This window comes from Euwallacea similis, chromosome 13 (genome assembly GCF_039881205.1).
Source record: "Euwallacea similis isolate ESF13 chromosome 13, ESF131.1, whole genome shotgun sequence".
In the NCBI taxonomy this organism is placed as follows: domain Eukaryota; kingdom Metazoa; phylum Arthropoda; class Insecta; order Coleoptera; family Curculionidae; genus Euwallacea; species Euwallacea similis.
This window is the reverse complement of record NC_089621.1, coordinates 3,062,325-3,077,448: the sequence shown is the minus strand read 5'-3', so window position 1 is coordinate 3,077,448 and position 15,124 is coordinate 3,062,325. Positions and strand designations below refer to the sequence as shown.

Genomic DNA, 15,124 nt, shown 5'->3' with positions numbered 1-15,124 from the left:
TATAAACTTAAATATGCTTATAATGGTCAAAAGCGAATCATTTTCGACATACAGGGTGGCAAAGTCGTATATTTTTTCTCATGTTTTGCGTTTTTCGCACTGCCTTGAGGTAAATTTATGAAATTGCATACACCTGTTTTCTTTAAGACTTTCCACAAAAAATGTCAAAATCGCCGCTAACCATGTGCACAGTGTTATATTTTTTGGGTCATCTCCTACTTTATGCCTCTGTATTTTTTTGGAACACCCTGTATGAATTTTGATACCACATTTAAATTCTTTTTTCAATTCGTTAGGTTTTCGGTCTCTTGCAGTACTTTTGTATTTTTCATCGTTTTCGTAGAATTTTCAAAAATATCTATCGATACAAATTGCGAATGTAAAGGAAGTAAGGTAAAAAATAGTCATTCGGCTCAGTGATCAACTACCTGAAGCAATTCGTAACATTTAATCAAATTTCTTAAAATACATTTAAACGAAAACGAAGTTATAAAAACTGTCGCAAATATGTCATCCTATATACCGCAAATGACGTGTTTTTGACCATGAGTTTATGAACATTTTTTTATTATTTTGCGCCGCTCTCTTGCCCCCTAAAATATCCCCTTAACGATATATTACCCCCTGCATACAGGATGTTCGCTTCTAGAGTTCCATCATGAGACCTGTAACGGTACAAGACACCAGGTCGGTTAATTTGGGGCGAAGTTATGCAATTTGAAATTGAAGAATATGCCATTTTAAATTTGAAAAAACGAAAATTTTGCATAAACGTTCATGTTTTTCCCTTACCTCATTCTGCGGGGTAATTCGAAATTCTTGACGCTTGATCATTGCGACTTTTTGTTTTCTACAACGTAGCGATATCCCTTTTGAAATCCGACGTTTCGGCCTTCGGCAACCATCATCAACGGTGCTTTTTCCCGAGGACGCCATCTTGGACTTTTTTGAATTCATTCTTTTTTCCCATTACTTCTGATTTATTAAAGAATCAAATGCTGAGGTTCGGTCTTCCGGTTTGGTAGAACGATCAAAAACTCAAGCTTTGCAAAGAGCGCCTGGGCCTTTAATATTTCGCACTGCTATAGTATTTAACCCTAGAATGCTATTCATATTTTCTAGTACACAAAGAGTGCCCTGAAGTTCCAGTGTACCCCAAGCAAGCCACACTTAGAATATGAAAACACGAATCAAACCAACGAAACCCGCGGGTTCAAGGCGGGATACCGATGATATAAAACTACTGTGAAGGACAAATCGGTGTTATCAGCTAGCAAAAAATAGAATATTTTTTCCTTTCTGGGGTACAGGTGTACCCCGGGTAGCATTCTAGGGTTAAAAAAATCTCATTGAGTCTTTTACCTTATGTCGTTTTAAGCGCTTTAAGAAATGATCAACTACACATCCTGGAATTTCCTTAACAGTAAGTTAGTGCGCAGGCCCGAAGGAACGGCAAGGCCATTGGCAACGTAGCGTTCGCAATTGGCAGATGCCATGGCCTTAGCGTCCATGACAAAAGAAGGTCGCGCGGTTGCCACTTACCCTGATTTACCTTGAGGACTTTTCCGGAGCAAATGGCTATATCCAATTATTTAAAATTTAATTGCATTTTTTCTTATCTGTCCGCGACATTAATTAAATCTCGATTCCCGGAAGCATTTGCGTATCCGGAAAGTTTGCCCTGCTCCCTTATCAAGCTTTTTACGAGGTAATAATGACCTAGAGTGTACTAGTACTCAACAGATTTCAAATGAAGATTTCCCATTTACAAAAGCGTGAGCTCTCCTTGAATCCCGAGCTTCCTCGCCATCCCATCAGTCATCGCGGCAAAAGTAGAAAACTTAAATTAAAACCGGGGGTATTATGCTTTATCTGGGCTCGTTCTCTAATAATGTACTTAAGGCACAAATGAAAGACACTTGATTTATTTGAAGCCTTGCACGGAAGCAATTATTAAGATGCGATATTTTTTCCAATTAAAATTTGAGTTGGTGGTCTGCAGCAGCGCTCAATGCGGTTCGGATTCGTAATAAAAGCGAGCAGTCAAGTGGCCGGCTAAATGAAAGGGTCCCATTGTTTAAAATAAACAGGCGACTGCTCTTAGGAAATAATAATAATAATAATGCGCACTTGCATCCATAATACGTTCCACTAGGCATGAAATGCGATTCGGCAGTGGAGGAACCATTAGGGCGTTTTTTCCATTCAATTCGGTTGATTGTCAGCGTTTGTGCGATCCTGACATAACATTTCGCTTGTTCTTGCTGCTAATTACCGTTGATAGCGACGAAATAATAAAACTATGGACCCAATTTGTTAAATGGCTCAGTTTAATTAACGTGACTATTCGAGTGAATAATAGGAGCATGGTTTTTGCCCTTGGCAGCGACATTGCCCGGAGAGTCGAATCAAAATCCACGAACGCAGCTAAATTGTGCATAATAATGCTGTTACGATGTTGGCATGGGAGCTCTCGAACCATTTCCAACACTCAGGTAAACAAAAACCCAAATAAAATATCGTATTTCTCATGGCCCAGGCCTGGATACTTTCTCCCTGCCGACTTATAACTCCGCATCCGGATCCCATTTTTCATGTCGAAATCACACAACGGTAACTTTTGCGCGTCAAACAACCGTCCCTGGTACTATTTCCAGCTTTCGTCGATGAGTTTTACATGAAAAAAACACTAAAAAAGGATGTTATGTCTACGGGAAAGGGTGGAAAGGCTTAAAAAAATCATTGCGAGCGAACGCGTTAAGTGACATATAGCGTTTCAAAACAACTACGAGGTGCGGACGGCACTATTTTGGAAATTTACTCGTTAGGTACTCTAAATGTTTAAATTAGGCTTAGTTTTAGGGGATTTTAAGAGCTTTCTTTAAGAGTGTATCAAATGTTTTATGGAGGATTTACACTTAAACAGCGCTCTATGGCTGGGCGCCCGGTAGGAGGCAAGCAGGGGCGAGATCCACGATGGTTGTAGGTATCTGGTCTTCGAATACATTCGAATGGTCAACGTTTAAAAATCTCTCAAACTCTCTTTAAAGCGGCAACATTTCCGTTTTTTCAGCTTAACGTGTAACTACGGCTCATTTTTAGCACGCAATTGCGAAACTTAAGCGCCTTTTTGTAAATGCTAATTTTAATTAATAAAATTACAATCTGCGGGCGTTTTCTCAAATAAAAGCAACTGAAAAAGGCATTAAGACCGAACCCTAAGTAGTCTTTTATGACTCCGAATGTTAGTCATTACTCTACTAACCTCGGCTAACTGGAATTGACCCTACAAATATTAAGACGCTCTAAGCTTCTCTTGAAGTCGGTTAATGTAAAATTCTTTTTTTTAACACACTGATCGATCTTAATTACCCGCAACTGATTATGGTCGTTAAACCTGCTAAAACTTCATTTAAAGCGAGCGAAAGCCCGTTTTCCAAGTCATATCAAATTTAAAGGACCGCGAAATGATCAAAACCTCTCTTAAAGTCGGTAGAGTCCGTTAAAGCCAGTTGCTGTTAACGGGAGTTCATTCTAAATTGCATATGCGCATGCGTAAAATTAATTTAAGGTCATTTGGCCCCAAAATTTCTGTTAAAGTCAGTGTGCGCAAATGAGAAATCTGAACTAAAATCCTGTTTTTCTTAACTATTGCGACCGAATATTAGGAAATTAACATCTTCTCTTTGAAGCAGGCATAAAAGCGATGTGCTCTATTCAGCAACGAGCTTCAGGCAATTAACACCTTACTTAAAGTTAAAGTCCATCAAAGTCAGTCTGTTAAAGCCAGTTTATGTTAAAGCCGACGTGAATTCAAATCCCAGTTTGTATGTTACCGACCCAATATGTAATAACCATAATGATCTTGAACTGTTTCGAGTCCAAAATCTCCTTTTTAATGTCAACTGACTCGAGGAAACTTTACGAGTTTAGGACTTTTTAATGGGGATTATCTTCTAAGGCTGATAACATTAATTTATGTTAACGTACGTCAGTTTTGATTTATGGTTTTTCCAGTGCTCTTAATTTATACAGTTAACTTGTCGTCAGACTTGTTAACGCCAGCTAAAAAATCTGGTTTTAGGAATTATGCTTAATCTGCCTAATGGGGATCTAGAAAGGGAGGATTTGAGTGGGGCTCATAGTGTTAACACCCTGAAATTTCTTCTGTTCATTTTAGTCCAAAGTCGACATGACTTAGTACTGTTTTATTTGTTACATTAAATTTAGCAATGGTTTAATCGAATCGCGTATCGACCGTGCCTCCCAACCCAAAACTCCTTTGAACCGCTGCTATATCACTCGCGAACAATTCTCCCTAGAAGAAATTTTTGGGTGTTAACATTTGGCTTATTAACGACTAAGTTATCAACACAACGTGAGGTTAACGTGAATTTTTCGCTCCAGATTTGGCCATGGACACGTATCAAAATAGGGCAAAAACACCTCACACTCAGTCATATTATATCACAGGAGAAAGTGGCCGCCTGCAGCAGAGCCAACAGTTGCGCAACTCTTGGGATTCCTGCTGAATCACACGCCACCCCTCGCAGTGAAAAAACGTTTAAACTTGAGGTCGCGTCATTTTTGCTGCGAATTTCACGCAGTTGCCCAACAGTTACATGACTGTTTACCTTTGGTGAATGCGGAGGAAGTGCCCACTGATACTTTTAGTAGAATCATAAGTGAGGTTTGCTCGGTTGATCTCACGCTCTCCTCTCAAAAAATCATTAGTTGTCGACTCAGTTCGGAGGAGAGATCCGCAGTGGACGATGCGTGTAGTGGACGCTTCGAATTTTCTTTTCGCCGATACCAAAATCTTAATTTCTCTGCCCGATGGCAACGTTCGTTCGCGACAAACTTCGCCGCCCTGGCAAAATGCGGCTAAACTGAAAACTGTCCACTGCTTGACCTCAGTTCGGACCTGGCAAATATAAAATCTAGAAATAAACTCGAGCTTTGTTTCTCGAGTAATTGTTATGAACCGTAACGTAACCCACGCGCAAGGCGCACCTCATTGGCCGGCTCTACCGATGACCGCTCGCCATTGGTCAGCGCAATGACTGATGAGTCGGTATTGTAGACGACAGGTAGAATCATAAAGATCCCCAACAATGGCGTTTGCATGCTACTGAATAGCGCATTTACCTTGTTCGGTGGCTCCTGATGCTGCTGCTGGATCAGCAGTTGCTCACGGGCCATTTGGAGTTTCAGAATCAGCTCAGATAGCTTCCGGTCTTTCTCCATCAGGTTATCGCCCGAGAGAGCTTGTTGAATGGCAGCAGCAGGTTCCACGTCTCTGCAAAAGCAATTTTCTTCTTAGGGCAGATAGATTGCGAAACAGCTAATACCTCTGACGTTATTAGCCAATAAAAGCCTGAATTATGTAAAAGCGGATCATTTCAAGGAGTCGTGTAATTTTTATTGCCCTGGATGTTTCCTCGAAGCAATCAAATATTGTAGCGTAATTTAAATATGAATCGGCTCTGGCTTTCTGTTGCATCTACTTTCGGTATCGTAAACTTTAATCCCGCCAGATACGTTTTCATAAAAAGAATATTATAGATGGTATTTTATGTATTCCAATTATCATCTAGGGGGAACGTACAGAAATACTCCTCTGCAATGCTTGCGCAAGAGTAAATAACGAATTTGTTTAGTAAACAATCGATAACGCATTCTATAAATGAATGAGGATGGGCTTACTATCATTAATCCAGACTACACAATTACATAAAGTTACATCACTGTAATCTTTTGTTGTACTTCTTAAATGCGGTCAGAGGTTAGTAGATTTACTTTGAGGTCAAGGAGACATTATCCACCATACAGACGATTGTGCCGTGGAGGGGATGGTGTAACTAAAGTGTAGATGAACAAGGGCACAAATTTCGGGGGGCGATGCCTTGCAGGGCTCATACATGGTGCCTCGGATCCCAGTTCAGACGTGGTACTAGTAAGCGCACTGATACGCTTGAACGCCAGAGGCGTACCAACCAAAATATTTCTCTGGAGCCGCAGGCAAGGATCGATTTCGGGAACCAAAACGACGCGATGCCTCCCTGCTCTATGCGCGAATCGTAGTTTTGGGCATCTACCAATTTCTCTTATTAATTTTTATGAAAATCCATCAGCGTTTTTAGACCAAACGGTTACGCCACTGGCCCGGGATTGTACTTTTTATTGTAAATTTTATCACGAAGAAATTGGTGCTCCGGCAGTCAGAGACGTATCAGCCAATTTTTCACAAGTTGTAAGCGAGGACTGCGGAATTTGCAGCTATTTATTACGCCGTTGCTTTCTCCACGAGGAAACTCCACCAATTCTGATGAAAATAGAGAAACTCTAGTAATAGAAACGTAAGCAAGGTAATTTTCGGACGTTCTGGGTCTTAAGAATAGAGAAATGTTTGCGCGAATTAGCCACAAATTGATTCACGCAATCATCTTTAAGTAAATTTTAAGAAACTCAGTCAATTCTCAAGGCAATCGAGAAATTCTCTAGTACCAAAAAGCAATAAATTCTAAGGCAAGTTTCACACACGAATTGAGAAATCTTTCTGCAAAAGCGTCACGTATTGACTTGAAATCATCATTCAATCCAATTCTACGAACTCATTGGATTGCGAAGTAATTTTGAGGTCTCCTGGAGCCGTCCGGACTCGATAATTGAGTAATTTTGAACTCTAAAATTGACATTATTAGCCTGAATTCGTGTACTGAATTTACTCCATTTGTCTAGGCTACATTGTCTATCTCATCATGTTATCCACTAAGTACTTACGAACTGTGCGAGTTGGGAGTGGACGATGGCGTAGGTCTCCTCTCCTCCTGCACCGCTCCGATCTTCGAAGTGAGCTTCTTCAACACATCGTCCATGGTCCGCTTCAAGGGGTGTAAGGAACTGTTGTTATTCATTAAACTATTGTTGTTATTGTTATAGTGAAAGTTGCTTTTAATGTCCGAATTGGGAGAACTACACTCCGAAGAATTCCTCCGCCTCTCCATTTCCTCGTTGTGTAGGGAAAGGTTGGAAATACACGGCGATACCGACGTCATTATGGCTTGCATCCCTTCATTTCCAGTCATCTTTGCAGCTTTCGAAGGGATGTGATCCTCATCCAGCCCATCATCAATGTCACTACCACAACCACTCGCCGAAGAAGACTCGGACAATTTGTTATAGAAACTTGAGGAGGTGTTGACCATGGTGTTGGGTTCTTCCTCGCAGATGTCGCTCAAATTATTGCTGCTGGTCTCGTCCAAGTCGGTCAAACCTCCGCCATCGCTCCCACTTCCTAAATTGGCCTGGATCGGGGGCGGCAGTACTGCTGGCGATGGTTCCGACAAGCCGCCTTCTTGAAGCTTAGTCGGGGGAGACTTCCTCTTTGAAGACATATTTCTGAAACAAGGAAGTCGTGAGCTATTTCGGGCCAATTTCAATGTATCGGGGAATCGGAAATTAGAATGCAAATCGAGTCATTGGAAGAGGAATAGTCGTTTCTTAGGTACGAAATTATTCACGGTTGCATGTGGTCACTTCCAATCTTCCTTTAATTAGAAGTGGGAGTGCACGACTTACACGGACTTTCTATTTAATTTGGTCGTTGATTGAACGCTATTAGGAATCTAATATCCACTTAATTCCGCATCTAAATGCTCATACTGGTAGCTCGCATAATTATTTTTACTCTTATTACTAAATTGATGTTAGTATTATGTTAATTATTCATGGATGGGAAAGCGTTGACTTCAGGTTTCATGGAGGTTATGCTTGCGCGTTCAAGATTGACAACGGTAAAGTTCGGAAAATAGTAAATCAATCAATCAGTTCAATCACATTAAATCATAAAATCTATAAATGTTTTTGCTCTCAAGGTCTGAATATTCCCGCAATTTGCCCTCTTTTTCAGTGATTGGTGGATGACCATCAATGGTGTTAAATTTTTCATTTCCCTCATCTATCTCATGCTCTTACAGATATGGTAGCTATTTGGGGACCATTTGAATGGCTTCTTGGAGAAAGGGAATAATTCCATATTTGTTCCATAAAGCGACTGCTCTGGAAAATTACTAGTTTGAAATTCCACATTTTATTATTAAAATAACAACTATCAAAAAGTTGAATTATGAAAATAACAAAATTAGCTATTATTCCTAATAATCAATTAATAACAAGCAAAATAGTTGTTGAAACTGACTTTCGCTTTACGCAATACATACGTTAATGTTGAGTGACGAATATATTTGGAACATACTTGGCGTGTGTTTAATAATGTCATACGACTCCCAGATTTTCATATTGGACTACCGTTCCATAAACTAAAGATTTCAAGCCACCCCAACAAAAGCAGTCTCAAGAGTTCATATCGGGTGATTTGGGAGGCCATGTCAGTATCGTCTTCTTGTGCATTGCAGCTTTAGAGGCAAATTACGAGTCTGCTAAACCCACCCCTTAAAAGTTGTCTACATACTTAATTAACACTCTGTATATCACTTTTTCTAGGTCTATAGATAAAATCCCATTAAAAAAACGTCAGTTTGGTGCGTTTTCTCAACAGGTAATTCTCCCGTTTCTGTTAACCTGCCAGGAAATAGTCTCCAGTGATATTTACGAGTTGAAAACTTTCATCTTCGGAGACATTTTTGGAAGTTGGAAATGCAGTATAGCGAGAATTTCAAGGCAGCGTGGAGTAAGATTAAGGTATGAACTGTTCGTAACTTGGTTCCTTTGGGCACGTCTAAATCGTTCTTTGTATAGGAGAGCCCGATCTCATTGAATAATACTCTTAATTGGTTGATGAGACGCCTTCACTTCTTCGATATTATTGCGTTGACCTCACAGCTGCGTTGTACAGGGTGGTCAGCTTTCAAAGCGTCGTTTTCCCTCTTTGTTATTTCTTGACTCGACATGCCAACTCGAATTTATTCTCCACAATAGAGTCGACAACTCAAAGCAAAAACTCGATATTCATTTATTCTAAATGGAAGTTTAGTTTTGTCTTCTTTCATTCTTGTGAGGGGCCCCATTTATTTCCCTGTGCGTATCCCCCGAACCGTTTAACAACGGATCATCTAACTCGGGATGCGGAGGACAAAAGTCTACTTGTTTCGGATTGTTCGAAAAAGACAAGGAGATATTTCACCGAAAGGCGGATGTATGCTTCCTTCAATAACACACACGCGACCGTTGTTTACTCCCGCAGTCACATTTATCATAATCGTCAGATTTCGAGTTTTCGGAAAATAAAAATGTGCCTCCTTTGTCTGTGCAGTTTTAGCGGGGCATATAGAGTCCGCTTTGACGGGGAGATTGCTCCATAAATCGCCATTATGCTGAGTGATTTGCATGGGGCTCATCCAAAAATCCCTCCATTAAACCGATGCCATTCTCTCCTGCGTTTTACCAATTCCAATACACGAGCGATTTCCGGTTTGTTTTTATAATGACATCAGAGAGGATAAAGTTTTGTGTTTGTCTGCCCGTGTGTTCCAACTTCAAAAGCGGTTCGGGAAATATTAATATTCTTTTAAATGGATTTCGGCTTAGCGATGGGAAGCGGTGCAAAGGAACAAAAACTTTTCCCCGTTTTGGGTACGTGCACTCATTGAATTCCTAAATATCACCACGTAAAAAGCGGGGGTTGATCCAGGCTCATACAGAGAGACACATAATAAAACTTCAGCGTTTACATAATGACTCCGGGGGCACAATGGGTGTCATCAGCTTCTCTTGTTCATTGAGGAAGTCATTTTCTCCGGATAGTGCGGCTACACTTGACCCAATCTGGAATTTATTGTTCCTCGCTGCACGTCATTATGGTCTCCTCTGTTCAAGGATTCAAAAGGCAACAAAAGGACGAGCATTCGCATATGAATAAAAACGAGCTGAACTTTCCTCGTTTATACATCGATAAAGTCGACGAACAGCACCAGCAAAAGATGGTCGAATTGTTCTCCAGACAAAACATAATGAAAATAAAAGCAGAACAAGCTCCTATTTCAAGAACACAAAGAGGACACTTATTCTTGTACCGAGTATAAATAGCGAGCTTTACGAATTAATTCACATGAGAGATATATTTTTCATTCACAATGTGAAGTGGAAACGGCATTTAGGACAACAATGTCTTACACTGCCTTTTGAATTCCGAAACGTTCAGTTGTCCTTTTTCATTGCGGAGGCCGCTTTTTTGGTTTTGTTTCGTCGAGAAGATTGGTTGATGGGGGTATTAAACACCTGTTTAGGTTTTGTATGTCGAGAACTGCTTGCTAAATCAAACGGGACAATACGGAATTGTTTCTTTAAAACTGAAATCTAAATCTGAAGAAGTTCTGGCCGGAGCACGCAATACCGGGGCTCGACAGAAAGTGGGCGCACCCTGTCGCGAAATGTGGGCCACTTGTGCGAGACAACACAGCGAATCGTTGTGAGCTGTTATTTATTTTTTTTCAATTGGGACACCCTGTTTTTCTGCATTTTCTTGTTTTTTAGACTCGGCAGGCTGCCTCATCTGCGACAGGGCCATTTTGTAAACTTTTTTGTGGAATTCAGTTTTTTGTTTAACTTAAGAATTATATGATTGTGGACTTTCTTGCACATATTTCTTACGGCATTTCGAAATTTTTTGCGCGAAAATAAGTGTTTAAGTAAGTTTTCGATAAGTTAGTGAGACCCACCTACTTGTCTTAAAAGGGTTTTTGGGAAAAATAAGGCAAACTCCTCCATCGGGGATGATGGCTTTCATTATAAGCTCATTCAATAACCCGCTGTTTCAACAGAGTTTTTGCATGAGTATAAATTGTGGAAGAGATGAAGGTCGGTCAAGAATTTTCAAGTTTACTGTCAGAGAGTTAAACGCTGATTCGAAGATTTTTCCAAAATAAATTTTCGCATTTTTGACAAATTAAAGGCGATTTGCTCTAGAGATAAATCACTAATTCGAACCGACCTGAAGTGCGTCTTCGCCCGAGCAGGGCTCAAAAAATGGAATTTTGAACCGACAACTTTTTTGTCTCGGCACTCTGTGTATTCTCTAACGTGGAAGGATAAAAGAGCTTTCAAAAAATCTGTTATCCGGAGTCCGTTCTGGGGCGAGTCTAGTCTGAATTTTCCGGAAAATTCAATGGACACCTTCATTTTCCAGTTTTAGAAAAAAATCCCAGGGTGTGGATCCAAATTTACTTCCTGGTCTCGTTGAGATTTCTGAATTATTTTGACACAATTCACGGGACCTTTCTTAACGAACCTAGACCCCGGTTCCCAATGGCCCTGCGGGTTCCAAAACCGATGCGTGCAACTTTTCCTTTAAGGGCCATCAATAGTTCCCATGTAACAAATGGTCATTGAAATCGATTTCTCAGTCACTTCTCATCCGCGATCTGACGGTGGGCGTGCCAAATTAATTCGCGGTTTTTTTATCGGGTTTGGCGCCTGTATACATATGTAAACAAACTACTTAAAAAAAGCAATAACCCGACTAATCAAGAAAATTAGCATATTTCTGAAGACGATATCCCAAATCGGAGCACAATAGATACGGACAATTAATTAAAACGCCCACTAAATGTGCGGTAAATTACAAGAAAAATCATTATGGTGAGGAAATATTAACGGTCGTTTAAATTTCACGGTATAGGATTTGTATAATTTATGGCAAATAACGTGTTCTCCTCGATTATAAAGCTTATATTTTAATGTTATGTATCCGCACTATAAGTGTAATTATTAAATTATGAGCTCATATTTCCTTGTAGTTTACGTAGTAATATAGGATTATCGCTCGATATTGTTAGGCAATAGTCCACTGGATTTTATTAAGTTTAGATCATGTCAGGGGCACACAAAACATCTGTTATTATGCAGCTCGCACTGAGGAAAAACGTAAATTTATGCGGGAAACAAATAAAAAATTTAATGATACAGACGATGGACTTCCTTAGAAAGAGAGCTCCTCCTCGAGCCGTATCGATTGGGCCTCGTTCCTGCTTCAGCAGCAACAGCAGCAGCAGCAGCAATTTTTGTTTTGTGACAAAACGGGGGTAACAAATCTAATTTCTCAAATAAATATTTTCATCGCTTATTATATTATTTCTGTTTCAATTCGGGTGTTCTCGGGACGCCGTTCTTTCAAGTTCCGCTTTCATACTTATTATTTTCCATCCTTTCAACTTCTTAATAATATTTTCTTTGCAATAAAAGGAAATAAGGCGGAACTCCTTCGGGCGGCAGTTTTTTCCTTTGCCTTTTACGGAAATTTAATGCCTGTTCCAGGAATAATAATGTACATAATTTTGCAATAACTTTGGGACACTGAGTACGCACGTCGGAGTGAATTCCGAGACGCAATAATTTGATATTCAAAGATTTCATGTGTTACAAGCGTGAACATTTTGTTTAAAACGTTTGTTTTATTAATACGTTTTGTTTAAAAAGATAACAATTTGACCCCGGGTTTATTGTTTCTTGGATTGTTCTCAAGGCTCGGGGGTATATCGGGTCAAATTTGCAAATTTCTGCCCAGATATTAACGTTAGAAATCGTGCTGCGGCGATCACAATTCTCACTTCTCAGCATTAATAACAAGCACAAACAGAATTCCGTAATAAATAATCCATCGCCCCTCCAGCTCTTTAAAAATCCATAGAAACGGCGCTGCTAAACGCCGTTAACAGACTCAAACCAATTTAGGCCAAATCCGACGCGCCGAGGTTCCAAAGACCCATTTTCAGGTCCCTGCACAGTGCCGGGAAAATCCAAGTTTGCTCAAAATTGACCTACAGGTAACCTCATCAGGTTTCACAGAATTTGGGTTAAACTCCATAGGTTAGAGAAGCTGAATCAGTCCAAAACACCCCTTTTAGAGGTCGGAGGGTAGAGATTTAATGGCGTAATTTAGTTACTTTCACTCAACAGAGGAAACACTGGGGCGACAGCCCGTTAGCAAAGGTCAACATGCTTACAGCAAGGGAAAGTTGCTAGGGTTCAGCAATGTAATGGCCTTGAGTGTAATAATCTAGAGGAATCTTATGTGGAATGTGGAAGCCATGCAAAAATGATATTTCTGGCTCGAGTATATCACAAAAACTTTAGCAGCTCATTAACTCACAAAAATAAGCTTCTTGGGAATCTCTCAACTACCGAAAGTCTCCCTCAAGGGGCAATTCCAAATTTACGCAATTAAAATAAATACTCATTTATTATCCAAAATAAACGAATATTAGAAAAACCAATTTCCACGTGAAGTTTCAGCTCCTTGGTAAGTACTGCCATAAAGTACATCCATTTTTCCCTTAACCCCCAATTTACGCCAGTTTATGTGCATACTCTTGTATGAGTACTTGCTTGTAAGCAGTACCGGCCTTATGAGGGAGGCGAAGTCGGGCAGGCTTGCTAAAGCCGGCTCTGATCGAGGCTTTATTATACCGTTCGCACCACTCTTTTCTTAAATTTTTGTTCAACTTCAGCTTTCGATTTGTTTTAGTGAACCTTTATTGATGCTCCGTTTTATTTTTGATTCGTCAACTTTTCCATCATATCTTCCTCACCATTTTCATAACATTCTGTAACTTTACTTTTCGTTTTTCTTCGTCATTGACTTGAAGGAGCACTTTTTTAGCCGACAGCTCTCATTGGGGCCCTGTTTTACCGAATTTCTCCTCTGTATTTTCTTCCCGTTCTCTGAGTTTCAACTTCATATTTCTCAAAATTGTGCCTCATCACCAGAAATCCTTACTCAGTTTTACTTACAAGAACCCCGGAGAAGGTCTGCTGTAAGCCTCACATCCTTTCCAGCTAAAGGCTCTCGGCACACGCTTTGGATTTGAAGTTGCAAAAAAGCAGTACCCCTGAAAGGTCCTACAAATGCAACTTTAAAAGTTCGACAATTGCAGCTTCTTTTTGTTGTTTTTTTTTGCACCTCAGGAACGTTGAAAGCAGTTGTAGGGGCCCCCTTTGATGAATGTTCTTAGCACGCTCCTTATGTCATCATAGATGCTCTTATGGGATTCCTCATCACCAATAACATCGTTCCTCCCGCCATTGTCTTTGCAGGAAGCTTAACTGAGGTTAAGAAGTTCCTAACGTACGTAAAAATGTTTCGAGCTTAATTGGGCAGCATTAACTATGTTGCAATGTTGCAACTAGTTCTGCGAAACCCCGAAATATGTGCTGTGCCTCGGCCCCTGATTTCTTTCGATTTCCACGGGAACTTCGAAACGGCCATCCAGAGCAATAAAATCTGAACTAATCTGAATATTTTCCTTTCTAAATTCCTTTCCCAATCCTTGATTGGAGCCATTCCCAGGAATAAACGGATTCTTGAGTGCTCTTTATCACAAGAGAAAAAAAGTTATATTCCTACTTAGCGGGCCAATAAAGCGGCCTCATCAGGCCTCTTTATTTTTATTACGCGAACCGTTGTCTTCGGAGCTAAATTTGCAGATGATATTCGGGCAGGCCTTTTAATTGGAACAGATGAGAGAAAAAATAATAGCTTTTATCTTAAGATCGAAAATTCCACTCTTTTCGACTTTTATAAGCTTGCCCCACTCGGAGCGAGCCAAACTGCACCGGCACTCGGGTTCGCGTCGAGGCAGGCGAGACGCGTAAAAATCCGCCGGCCATGGAGCTTGGACGCAGAACGCGAGTGGACAATAAACATGGGCGAATTTTTTGAAATTTTGACAATGCTCCAAAATGCATCTGTATTATTTCGTTCGGCTATAAATGAGTGGTGACATGTGTCGCGAACTGTAAGCAATTTCTTTGCACGTTCGCGAAAACTTGTCGCCGATTTATTTATGAAAAAGCGAGGAAATTTGGGTGGTGCAGACAGTCCGATCCGGCGATCTTTGAAATAATTACACAATTAACAGGTTGTTTTGTGGAGATGCGAGTTTCTTCCAAGGGGACAATTGTTATGGTAATCGCCGAACCGGTTTGGGATTTTGAAAAGGTTGTTCACTTTATAAAATAGCGATACGCTGGGAAATAATCAAAGCTTCTCCTTTAATGATATGCAAACGTTTATTTTTAGTTGCATTATGTAATCTGTATTATCATACAGATTATGGCTTTCGGTTTATTGTAAAGGCTCTTAATCGGCCTTAATAAAATACCCGAG

The 15,124-nt window shown here is 40.2% G+C and overlaps 1 protein-coding gene across 4 annotated transcripts in view; it reads right to left on the bottom strand.

Annotated features, from left to right (window-relative positions):
- Sox102F (transcription factor Sox102F) overlaps positions 1 to 15,124 on the bottom strand; it is a 95,722-nt gene that overhangs the window by 23,511 nt on the left and 57,087 nt on the right. For all 4 annotated transcript variants that reach the window (XM_066396309.1, XM_066396311.1, XM_066396308.1 and 1 more), the window contains 2 exons: positions 6,784 to 7,401; positions 5,149 to 5,299 (listed from right to left, as the gene is read on the bottom strand). In XM_066396309.1, the coding sequence (XP_066252406.1) occupies positions 5,149 to 5,299; positions 6,784 to 7,397 (765 nt within the window). In that variant the 5' untranslated portion in view covers positions 7,398 to 7,401. The remainder of the gene's footprint in view (positions 1 to 5,148; positions 5,300 to 6,783; positions 7,402 to 15,124) is intronic.